Here is a 12568-nt window from a genome sequence, read left to right as displayed (position 1 = left end):
GCATTTCTAACTCAATCCCTGAAGCCAATGCTGATGATCCTCAGACCATGCTAAGAAGGACCTGGAAAAATGTTTGACCTTTTAGACAGTTAAATGATGATCCCAAACTTTAATGCTCTCTATATATACCTCTTCTGAAATGCAACCATGAAGAGTAGGAGTTTCCACCTAGCTCAGTGGTTCTCAACCTCGGCTATCTATTGGAATTACTGGGGAGCTTTAAAAAATACTGGTAACTGGATCTCATGCCCAAAGATTCTTCTGTAATTGGTCTGGGTCAACCTAGGCATCAGTAAGTTTAAAAGCTCCTGGGGATTTCTAATGTAGAGCCAGGGTGGAGAACCCCTGATCTCGCCAAATAAAGTGATCCATTTAATGTTTTCATTTAAAGGTGAACTGTTTTTCTCCTAATATCTTTTCTCACATCACAGCACTAACTTTAGTTTAGCCAATCAAATTTTACATTTAAGTGTGCAGCAAGTCAGTTGTCATATATATATATATATATAAGCAAAGGTTTACCCTTCCTTAAACCTTCAAAAGTTTTCTTAGTGACATGGCAAATTTATTAAACATTTTCCCCCACACTGTTGACATGGCTCAGTTTTATTGATTATAAAATTGCTACAATACTTTAAACAGGCAGGATTTTCATAACAAAAATATAGAGTACACCTTTTGGCATTTGGAAGAGAAAAAAAGAATACTTACAAAATACTTATACATATATCTTTTAATGAAGTTTATTTTTCCCCAGGATTAAAAACCCTATTCTGAAATTTTTTCAAAATTGAAGTGCTTAATTATACCAATCTAAAGCCATTTTTGCTATTAGGTTACTAGGTTTATTTAGAGACTAGCTTTCCTGTCAATTTCAATATTTCCAATTTATTTAACTTCTGAAGTTACATTTAAATACCCACAAACTCTTGTTGCAAGAAACATTATATGTATTAGTTACAACTAATAAAGACATTTAAAAGGAAAAAAAAATCATGTGTTTGTTTTCAGTAATATTTATACACACAAAGAAAAAGCTATTTTAAAAGAATCATACTTTCTAATGCTTGCTTATTTATGTTGGTGTGCAAATGTGAATAATTAATACTATTCAACTAGTTAACTTAAAAAAGTGAAAATTCAGGAAAGCCAACTACAGTTAAGATAGTCAATTTATCTAAACTATTAAAAGTAAAGCAGTGAGTTTTACGTGCAAGGGAGAATTAGAAAGCAAAGAGGAATATTCACAACATAGCACTTAGCAAGTGGTCAATGAATACTGACTGAACAAAATTTTTTAAAAGGTGAATAAACATATAACCTATCCTAAATTTAGATGCCCCCTATAACTCCCTACCCTTCCCAAGTGATTCTTTTCCAAAACAGTCCACCAAATACAGAGACACTGAGGAGGCTATTTTGAGGGACTCTATAATCAGCATTTGAAACTGGAGAAACAATTACAAATATCAAATACTGCAACTAATATGATGTTATGTGTCAATTATACATCAATTTCTTAAAAAAAGAAACTATTTCGTTTGGGCCATTAAAAATAGAGAAAAAAGAGAAAATGAATAAGACAGGAAAAAAAGGACTTAGAATTGAAAATTCATATGACTATCTCTTTGGCTAATTACAGATAATACTGGAAAGCTCTTAGAAACTTTTAACATTCAATCATGACTTTAATAACATTCAACCATGATTTTTATAACATATAACCATGGTTTCTTCAGAGCTGGTAAACAGGGAAGGTTGAGATAACATACAGAATTTTGAGTAACACAGGGTTAAAAAAAATCACAGTGAGTCTTATTTTCTCTAGATCATGCTAGTAGAGAACTTGGACTTAAAAACATCATCTAAAATTATATCCATTCCCTTACTCCCTTCATACTACCCCTCAAAAGAAAGAAAAACACCTGCAGGTGTCAAACCTGAAAGTGACAGATGCAAATATTACAGTTGAAGAAGCCTCGTGTGCCCCCAGAAAAGAGACTGTTAATGAGGACAAAAAACTATAGGTCATTGGCAGGTACATTTTGCCAGGCTTCATGACTCAAGATAAATTTAAGGACACTGTGTGGCCAACTGAGCCTGATTCACAAAAGCAAGAAAGAAAACTTGCAATCTGTACATCTCCCCCACTCCCCCAAAGGCCTATATTTTTAAAACACTTCTAGGAGAAAAGAAGGGCAACTCATCTCTCTAAGGAGGTTTGCTACTTACACAAGCCCACAAAGGAACTAAAACTCTTCTCTCAAGCGATGACTAAGGGTGATCTAAATTCAAAAGATGACTTATGCAAAGCACTGGTCTGCTACTGAATTTCATTTCCCAAACTCATAATTTTTAAAGTTTTTTAAAAGTATAGCTAAAAGTTTTTCCTGAGCGCCACTCAAGGTTGCAAAGGTCTTCAAATTCACAAAGGCACTGCTAGTAAGTGAACGGTGTGCATTATACACGCACATGTGTACACTTGGCCTGAATAGAGAGGTGATGGGGTATTTTTGTTTCCATTTAAAAATATATACATATGGCTAAGTTCTTCCTCATGTGACAGTGGAAACTGAAAACAGGTAATAAATTATGAGTTGTTCACATTTGTCTATTGTCAATGCTTAAAAACGTAATCTAGCAAAGTTATGCAAAGTCAAACCATAATCACTGCTCTATATTCTGGGTGACAGAACATTCTTGCCACCATTCCCACACCCTCTCACCAAGCCCACGGCAGACATCACAAATCAAGTCAGTCAGTCACTCCCTGCGGATCCTGGCCTCGAATTCAGAGTCTCCAAAAGCCACAACTAACTGAGCAGAGCTAGCACAGAAGGAAACAAAAACCAAAAAGACAGGGTGCCAACCACAGTCACGATGTTAAACCACAGGTACCTACTGCCATACCCTTCTCTCTGGCCAACAACTGCAAAACAAGAAAACAAAATAAAGTCAAACAGGAGCTGTATATGTGACTTGTATTCTAAGGCCTCACCCAAGATGGGAGCGTAATGGCAAGGGGCAGTCATCTGGGTGTGCAATGCTGAAGGCGTGCTGAAACACCTAGATACCCAGCAACCACAAATGCCAAAGGAAAAGGGCACAGTATAGATACTTCCCATTTAATTCAAGTACAGAGTCAGATTCTGGTGGTAAGACTTAAAAGGTATTTATTGGATGCTCATTTGCCATATAAATTTGTCAAATGAAGGTTTTTAATCGTGTAGTCATATATACATTCCAAGGCAGACATCTGGACGCTTAACCTTTACGGTCTCTAGGCCACACTTTTGATTGCACAACTCTTATTTTGACCAGGTCATGGGCTGCTATAGCAAACTTATTTTATCCTTTGTAGCTTAACTTGTAAAATTCAATTGTAAAACTAAACATAAAGCTATATCTCAAAACAAAACGATTTCAAATTGCATTGTCCACAACCAAGAAACCGTGCATACAAAATTGCATGCACACACAGAATTAAAGAAAAGCACTATAAACTGCAGGATTGTCTTTCAAAAGAAAATGGCCTCATTCTAGCTATCTAGAAAAAGCAATCAATTCATAGTTCCTTGCATAGAGGAATTAAAAAAATAAAACAGCTAGAATGCCTGCCAGGTCAACAATGGTATAGGTCAGAATTATTCTATGTCACACATAAGAAACACTTGTAAAGAGATACAGAGTCATCTCTTCACATAGATTTCCCGATGCATCACCTAGATGTGCCACTGTTTATTTAACCACCTGGCTTTGGATGAGCTGATCTGAACAACTGAGATGTATGCTTACATAAAATAAGTCAATGCACAGAGGAAAGTTCTGGAATACACACCAGAAGAGTGGTTATCCCTGCGAGAGTGGGGGTGTCAAGGTGAACTTTCACTTTATTCATATTGTCTAAGTGATTACTTAATGAAGAGAATATATTCAGGTACTGTTTTAAAAAAACTAGAGGATGGGTGGTAAATAACCCAGCTCTCTCAGAGTCTGACGTCCAGAGTGCCGGGAGAGAGACCACAGCAGTGAGTAGAACTGAAACGCTTTCCTAGAACCCCTCCTTTTCATTACACATAAGTCATTACTCGTCACTCCTACACTGCTACATCTCATCCAAGATGACCTCTGCCCACTGACACCCAGAGAGGCTGGCAAAGAAGAGTGTGTGGCGTAGCTCCTGGCGACCACGGATCCCTTCATGCCGTTCTCTCTCTTTTGTCCCTAACTGTCCCCATGCCACCAAATCTGGTAATAGACTTTATATTGAGATTTAAGTGGGTAAAATAGTCTTTGTGACAACTTTCAAAGGCACAAAGATCATCAGCAACATCTTCCTCTCACTCTGACAGAATAAAACTAAGGAGAAAATTCATTACAAAGTCATACCTTTTACTCATCTTTGATATTCTGACTACATTAGCCCTCACTGATGTCAAAGGAATTGCTTAATTTGTACATTAATTCATTTGTTTTATCTATCACAATTAATCCAAACTTAATCCTCCCTTCCATTAATTCTCGGTTTTATAAATTCTGCATTAGTTATTTATTCAGCAACTAACACTAGTCCAGAAGCATATTAACTAAAATACTAATTGGAGAGGTAATTTAAACACCTAGTATTTCAGGATATGGTAAAATATTTATCATTCTAATCAATCACATGTGAATTAATCCTGGTTCTGTGTATCCTGGTGGTTCTTGTATTCTTGTACTTTAACACCTTTGTTATGAGGCTAAAATAAGTTAAAGCAAGTGGCCCACAGTAAGTAAGCATTTTATTATCAAAGAGACCAAAAAAAGACTAGTTAGGGGGAAGAAAAGCACATTATGGGACAGAAAGGGGAAATTCCTATGAAAGTATACTAGATTAGTTGCTGCGTTTGGAGAAGGGGCTCCAAAGATGTAGGCATGAAAGTTCCAGAGATGCAATATCAAGGCAAATAACAAAGGGACACAATAAAGACAATATATTCACACCTAGGGAAGGGGGAAATGCCAGCATCAAGCTCACAGCAGGCACTGGTTCACCACAGCCATGTCTACCTGTCATCTATCCCACCAAAATTATCCTGGTAATATGCAAAGAGGTTGTTATTCACACAAAGCAACTGGCCATTTCTTTTGTAGAAAAACTTCTCATCCCTAGTGGTATTGATATTTACAGCCATTTGTCACAACCACAGGACTCTACTTTAATGAGAAAGAATGCAAGTCTCCTTACAAATAAAAATCCCCTCCCCCAAAGTATGCAACTCACTATCCTTAAGAAGAGTAGTGTGAGCACCTTCTCACATTTCACCTCTAAGAGTTATAATTCAGTGTTATCATACACTCTTAACTCGGACACAAACAAGATAGTTAAAATAATTGAGCAAATGTAGGCATTCTGCTTCATATAAGTTCACATTTTCTGAAAGTGTACCAACATTCACAAGGTCATTGATGCAGAGACTGGAGTCCACTATTTCTCTACTTCTATACTCTATATATTCAAAAAGTATCACATCTCCTGGCTGTAAGGCATAATAGACATCTCCATTATTTTGTTTCCTATACTTCACATTTAGATAATTAAAATAGAACACAATACCAATAAAACTTAAAAGCACATCAAAATTGTCACCATACGCTTTTAAACACTTTTAGAGTAACTGTTACTGATTGGATTTTTAAGGCTTTCACGTGTCTTAGATAACACCTTACATCTGAACATTTCATGTGAAGTCTAGTTAAATATAAAGTCAAAAATACCAAACACTAGACTTTCCCATGTATCAATAATTTTTCCTTTGGTGAAAACATTTTTTATTCAGGCCTAAATGGGTTACTAAATTAAGAGTGATAGCACTAATAATAATAATGGTAACAATATTAATAGCTAATACTTATTAACACACACTATGTGCCAGGCACTGTTCTAAGTGCTTCATATGTATTGATTCTTCTAATCCTCACGACAACCCTATGAGGTAGGTAGTACAGTAAAACCATATTAATTGAAAATCATTAGAGAATAGAAAGAATGAATTACAGAATTAAGATTAAAGAAATTTTATTTTCTACACACTGTTACAATTTAAATCTAGACTTTCAGTTAATTATGGTAGACTGACCACATGTATTTATTTTCTCTACCTTCAAAACCCCACGAAGAAGACATTGAAGAGATATTATGTGGTATTAATCCACAAAGAGAACCAACTACATAGCCATGAGACTTCAACAGAGTTTATAAAAATAAAAACCAGAAGGAGGTGTGATAACTAACCTAGCAGAGCACAGGAAGTTAAAACCTATGTACCCTAAAGGGAGAAGCCAACAAATACAGCCAACCAAATATCTAACAAGTTTAGGACTTGGAAGTAGCAAGTACCAAAAAAAAAAAAAAAAAAAGAGTGAGGCACATGGCTGAAATTAGGGCTAGAAGTCTGTAAAATGAGCAGATGGACCCCAGGTCCTCTCCCCACTCTCCACAGCCAGACAACCCACCCACCCCCAACCTCCATCCCCAGGAGAAACTGAACCTGAAGGTCACCAAACACAGAGGAAGACCGGGGTGGGTGGGGTGGGACAGGGCGTGGAGAGGCTGAAAATTGAAAGATTAAGTAAAAGCCACCATACAAACTATGGGGTCCTCAGCCCTTTTTTTCCTACCCTACTGCTAGAACCCAGGAATTCTTTCTAAAGAAACTGAATGTCCCCAAAGAAAAGACCTCCTTTGAAATTTAGGGAATTCCAACAAAAAAGGCCAGCTCTCTGCCTGAAGGCAGATAACTGATAAACCTAGCCCACAAATAAAGAACCATGAAGTTAGCTTTTTAGTACCTGATTCTTAATATGAATGGATGACTTTCCCAACTTTCTAAGAAAGGCTTCAGAATGGAAGACACAATCTAAAACAAATAAACAGAACAGGAAACAACACAAGAAACAGGAAAGACATGAGAAAAAAAAAGCCACAATCATCTTCATGAAAAAAGGACAGAGAAAAAAGATGTCTTAGAAATTAAAATATGTAGCTAAAAAAAAAAATTCAACACAAGAGCTGGAGGAAAACAAAAAGAACAATTAAAAAACAACTTAAAGAACAACTGGTGATGAAAGATTTTTAAAATCAGAAGATCAATCTGGGAGATCCAACATTCAAATAACAGCAATTCTAGAAAAAAAAGGATGAAGAAAATAGTGGAGAGAAAATTATCAAAAAGATAACACAAAAGTTTCCCAGAATTGAAGTAGTCAAGTCTGTAAATTGAAAGATTCCACCAAGTCGAGTACCCATCAACATGAATGAACAAAGATACCAACATCCTCATGAGACGCTGAGGGTAAAGAGATGCTCTTAAAAGCTTCGAGCATAAAAACAGGTCCCATGTAAAAGAACGGTATCAGAATTTTCACAGGAGTCATGAAAGTGGAGCACTGCCTTTAACATTCTGAGGGAAAATGATTTTCAACAGAGATTCCACACTACCAGCCAATCAAGAGTAGAGACAGTTTCAGATCTGTAAAGCCACAAAATCTTTATCTCTCATGTATCTTTTCCCAAGAATTTTTTGGTGGTGGATGTGATTTGGCAAAAAAAAAGGTGCAGTAAATTATGAAAGGATCCAACAGACAGGAGATTTAACATGAGACTGAAAAACAAAGGGAGTCCCAGAATGACCACCAAGCCATGCATGGGCCTGGAGAGCAATGGTCCAGATGGCAGAAGATGAAGAGGTGTAGAAGAAATGTCCCTAAAGGAAAAAGGGGGAAAAAAAAAGGAATTGATAGATTATCTGATGTTTTTCAGCATTTAAGCCTTTGGATAATCATTGTGACAGGCACTTAAAAAACTAAGCAAATTTTAGAAGCAGGCAATTATTAATTCCAGGTAAAATAAGGTTCCAGTAGAAAGGAAAAAATTATAGGAAATAATCAATAAACATTTATATCTATTGATTTAACGAAAAGTTGTGATTAATCTATATTGGGAGGGATGCGGGAGGTAAGGATATAAGAAAAGTAAATCCTGCCTGTCATAATTCAAAAAATCATTTCTAAAACTGACAAATCAAGAAAAAGTAATAAAACCTATTTTCAAATAGGAAGGTAAATACTAGGACAAACCACTATGAGCTAAAAGTGCGTGTCTCTGGGGCACTACGCTGGGGCGAGGGGGAACTACTCCTTCTCATTATAAGCTATTTGATTTTTTAAACTATGTGTATGAATTACTTTAGTAAAAAGAAAGTTAATTTTTAAAATAAAGAAAAGAATTCAAACTTATTCAAACAAATTCAGTTGAATTCAAAGAAAGGAGGGCTGTGGAACTGGAAAGATACGAGAAGGAAGCCCAACTATCAGCTACAATTACTTACCCACTGGGGCCATCACAGAGAGACCTCCTCGAAGGAGCTCCTGCAGCCTCACCAGGCTTTCTTACAGACCAGGACACTCCCTCTGCACCAAGTGGCAGTAGCAAGGCCCAAAGGACAGGCCCAGAGGCACTTCATTTAATAAAAGAAGTAAAGAACTGGTAAAATCCAAATTAACGATATTATAATGTACATGGAATCAGTACAAACAGCAATGTAATATTAACATATTACAAGGATATATTTCCTGAGATCTTATGATAATTTCTAAACACTACATGTAATAATGCATAATGAAAAGCTACAATTCAGGGTGAAAGGTTCCATGGCGACTGTCAAAATGAAGATACTTTATCCCCCACCTTGGAATTTAAGTTTAAGCAATAGCATCCATTTCTGGACTTGTCCTGATTAAAGATTAACACAATAATTTAACATAATATAACAAAGTTCAAATTTGGTCCATGTACAAAAGAATCCTTATCAAAGTTGTTTTAATCATAGAGGCCTTGAATTCTCACACAACAGAAACCAGGCACTTGAAAAACAAGCACTGGTTTTGCTTAGAAGATCACTGATATACCAAGAGTCTCCAAATTTCTCAATAACCCCATGGCCTAGATAAAGCAAAACAAGAACAATCAATAGTTATACATTACAGAAAATCCTGACAAGCTAAAATTGTTATGAAATTGTTCTTATTTGGTTCATCTTTTTCTTAAAATTCAGAAAAATCAGGCCCACTGGAAAATACACTGGGCTCCTCAAAATTCAAGGTTCTCTGAAGCTTTATAGATTGCTTCATGCTACCAATTCACTGATCAAACCCTAGATATAATTAAAGATACACTGATATTCCCTTTTAAAAAAAAAAAAAAGGATTTCACAAATGTGTTGGTTCCTAAGGGAAAAGAAGTGGCTCCAGTCACAATAAAAGCCATGCTTAGGAATGTAACAAACTTGTTCAGAGCACCTGTTTCAAAGAGAAAAAAATGGTATGAACCAGAAATGACTACTGTATTTAAGAAAATATTTATAGAAAACTGTTCAGGAACTCATCTTTTTTGATAAAGCAACAGAAAATGGATTTATTTTCTATGAGTTCAAAAGCTTTGTTATAGTGTTTTCAGTATAAACCTACTGGTTCAAGAAAAACTCCCAATCAGTAGCACCTTGACCTTCATGGTCTAATAACTACTTGTTCTTACCACAGAAAATAAAAACAAAAAAATAGAAGCAAAAAATCTGATTACTTAATCATCATTAAAACTTACATTATCAAACTTCTTTTCTCTCAAATTATACATATGAAATACAACATACTAGCAAAAAAAGATTCCACTTAATATATATTGCCTAATGACCTCTGTGCTATTTAAAAATCACTAATACTTTAAATAGCATACAGTTTATCTAAATGTATATCAATGTATATAGATTGTTTATGTCCATTTAAACTTAAGGAAGAAAGCCTTTAATTACAGGTTTACTTTAATAAGGAAATACCAAATATTAACTCTTTAAAAAATTCCCACATAAACTTATAACAGAAACTTAAAATGAAATAGGTCACACTATTCCTAGCTCACAGGCAAAAAAGCTAAAAATATGTCTCATTTGTGTATTTACTATGAGGTCTGAATATACATACAAAATCAAAGCAACAAAGAATATTTACACTCGAAAAAGATTAGACAATCAATAAATGTAAAAAATACAATGTATTATATGAAGAGTTTGAATGCAAAAACCACATATTTATTAAACATATGATTAACTTAAAAACACCAAACCAGTTTGTTTTAAAGTGCTCCTCATCCAAAACCTTGGACAAAACTGTCACTCCAAAGTGAATTGAAAAAGTTTACAAAGCAAACACTGACAATAGGTATGGACAGGCACTACCAAAAAAATGCTATTTGTTCTTCAATTAAATAATGCCATTCTCAAGTTATGTAGAGCAGTCACCTTGACAGATTCCTTTTTTTGTATAAATATTCATAAATAAAAAATGTCTAGATATTCTAAAGAGCTGCAAACAGTAATACCTTACAACAGCAGCTTAATGTCTATTTTTAGGAAAAAAGCACTAAAATCCTCTTCCATTGCAAGTCATTTATTTCTCTGGTGGAAGTGAGCAAGGTCACTACAACATTAACCTCTTTTCTAGAACAATGCAAATAACAATGTATACATATCTTAAATTTGGCAGGTCATAAAAGTTAGGATGCAATCATATTTTTGATGCAATAGAAAAATAAATAAATAAAAACTAAATATTTTAACCCAACATTTGGTATTGATAAATCAGTAGTGTCAACTTCATATATGAAGGACAACGCAGTTTGGTTTTTAAAAAATCTTCAATGTCATGATATTTGGGTTAAAAATACTTTGAATATTAACTGTTTTCTTTTTGCTTAAAGGAATATAATACAATCACCATCAAGCTGCGACCGAAACTCATTTTCAGCTGGGGTAAAGTGACCATTTGGTCCATGGCACACGTTATATATATCACACTTCTGTCAAACTGAAACCTTAAGTTTATAAGATTTCATGTTTATAAGCTACAATACACACTGACTAAGCTGTCAGTCCCTCACAGTTTTTTAGAAAAATATCTACATTTGTCCTTATGGATGTCAAAATGTTACACCATCATTTGTTTAAAAAAAAAAAATGCACATTCATACTGTGAAGTTATTAGGAAAATACTCTTGCAAATAAACTATATAAAGATAAAATACACTTCAAAGGTATGTGGGTTGTTTTTGTTTGTTTTACAATATTCTATAAAGTGCTGAGAAATCCTAAGGGAAAAACTACTCCCTAAAACATAGTTTAATTACAGCAGCTTTTGCATAGCAATACTTAAAGGAAGTTGGACACTTCTGTTTCCTCAGGAAGAGAAGGATGGAAGAGGATCTTCTGATTCAGATTTTTTTTTGGCCATAAGTCTGTTTTCTTCAGGAATGGTTGATGATGCCAAATCTCCATTAAGTGTATTTCTTGAACAGTGAACAGGTCCTATTAAAAAATTGATTAAAAGGTTAAACATCCTATCAATATGAATTCCACTCCTCCATGAAAGAACATTTTCAGTTCAGGAACATGAAATTCCTTTAGATTCCTGCTAATTATTTTATCATTTGTTTAAAAAGAGTAAACTCTAACTTTTCTACTACTGGCAAGCATAAGGAGAAATGTTAGAGTTCATGAGATAAATTATGAAACTATCTGATGCAGAGATACTTTTTTGTTAATTGCTAGAACCAAGGCCGGCACATAATGAGCAGTCAGTAAATATTTGCTGAACTGAATTACTCTTTCTTAACGACTGCTTTTCCAGCCTGATCATTTTAATGCCGTTAATATCTTCCTCATTTCGAGGCAAAGAAACCAAAAAAGGTTACAGGCTTAACCCAAGATCACATAACAGAACTAAGACCAATACACATCTTGCTCTTTTCCTCACAAGACTTTCTGAGCAAAGCGGACAAGCTACCTCACACTGAAAGGTGCCATATTTCCATTTGGAAAGCAAACTCACAAAACTATCACTGCAGCTGCAAGTGAACACATTAAACACACTTGCATGGTCCTGTTCAATTTTACATGTACGTATTATTTGAATTTAACATGAACATTTATTACTTTCATAAATTTTAAAACTCTAGTTAATATAAAGTAGAAGCAGCTACATCTCTCAAGGAAAAGAACATGCTGAGATAGACTTTCAACTAAGATTGCCAATTTGCAAAGCATGTACTTTCTAAGAAAGAGTACTAAGTCAGTTTCTGCTTTGTCAACCAACTAAGACACTAAACTTCAGGATGAACAGAAGGAAATATAAGGATAAAACTCTGACCTACCATATACTTGCCAATTTTAAAAAGTTCCAGAGAATTGAGATATATGTATGTATTTAAATAGTAATGCATGTGTATATGTGTGTGAGTGTGCATGCATGTAGGGTAACTAGTTTTCTCACACTCTTTAATAGCTAAATTGGGGAATGCTAAATGGAATAAGCCATTTACATTTAGATCTTATGAAAACTGTTTTCAAAAATTCAGAACCAGGGTGCCTAAAAAAGAAGAGAGCAAAGGAAAATGGCTGGCTTTAAAAAAATTACCTTAGCTATCACAAATGAAAATAATCTTTTTAAAAAAAGAAGTGGCATTTAAAGAAAAGGACAA

At 34.8% G+C, this 12568-nt stretch overlaps 1 protein-coding gene across 1 annotated transcript in view; it reads right to left on the bottom strand.

Annotated features, from left to right (window-relative positions):
• Positions 1-590: 590 nt before the first annotated feature.
• PLEKHA3 (pleckstrin homology domain containing A3) overlaps positions 591-12568 on the bottom strand; it is a 33764-nt gene continuing 21786 nt past the window's right edge. Inside the window, exon 8 of the mRNA XM_074363966.1 lies at positions 591-11396. Within this exon, the coding sequence (XP_074220067.1) occupies positions 11269-11396 (128 nt within the window). The 3' untranslated portion in view covers positions 591-11268. The remainder of the gene's footprint in view (positions 11397-12568) is intronic.

This window comes from Camelus bactrianus, chromosome 5 (assembly GCF_048773025.1).
Source record: "Camelus bactrianus isolate YW-2024 breed Bactrian camel chromosome 5, ASM4877302v1, whole genome shotgun sequence".
Classification (NCBI taxonomy): domain Eukaryota; kingdom Metazoa; phylum Chordata; class Mammalia; order Artiodactyla; family Camelidae; genus Camelus; species Camelus bactrianus.
This window is presented reverse-complemented; position numbering and strand designations above follow the sequence as displayed.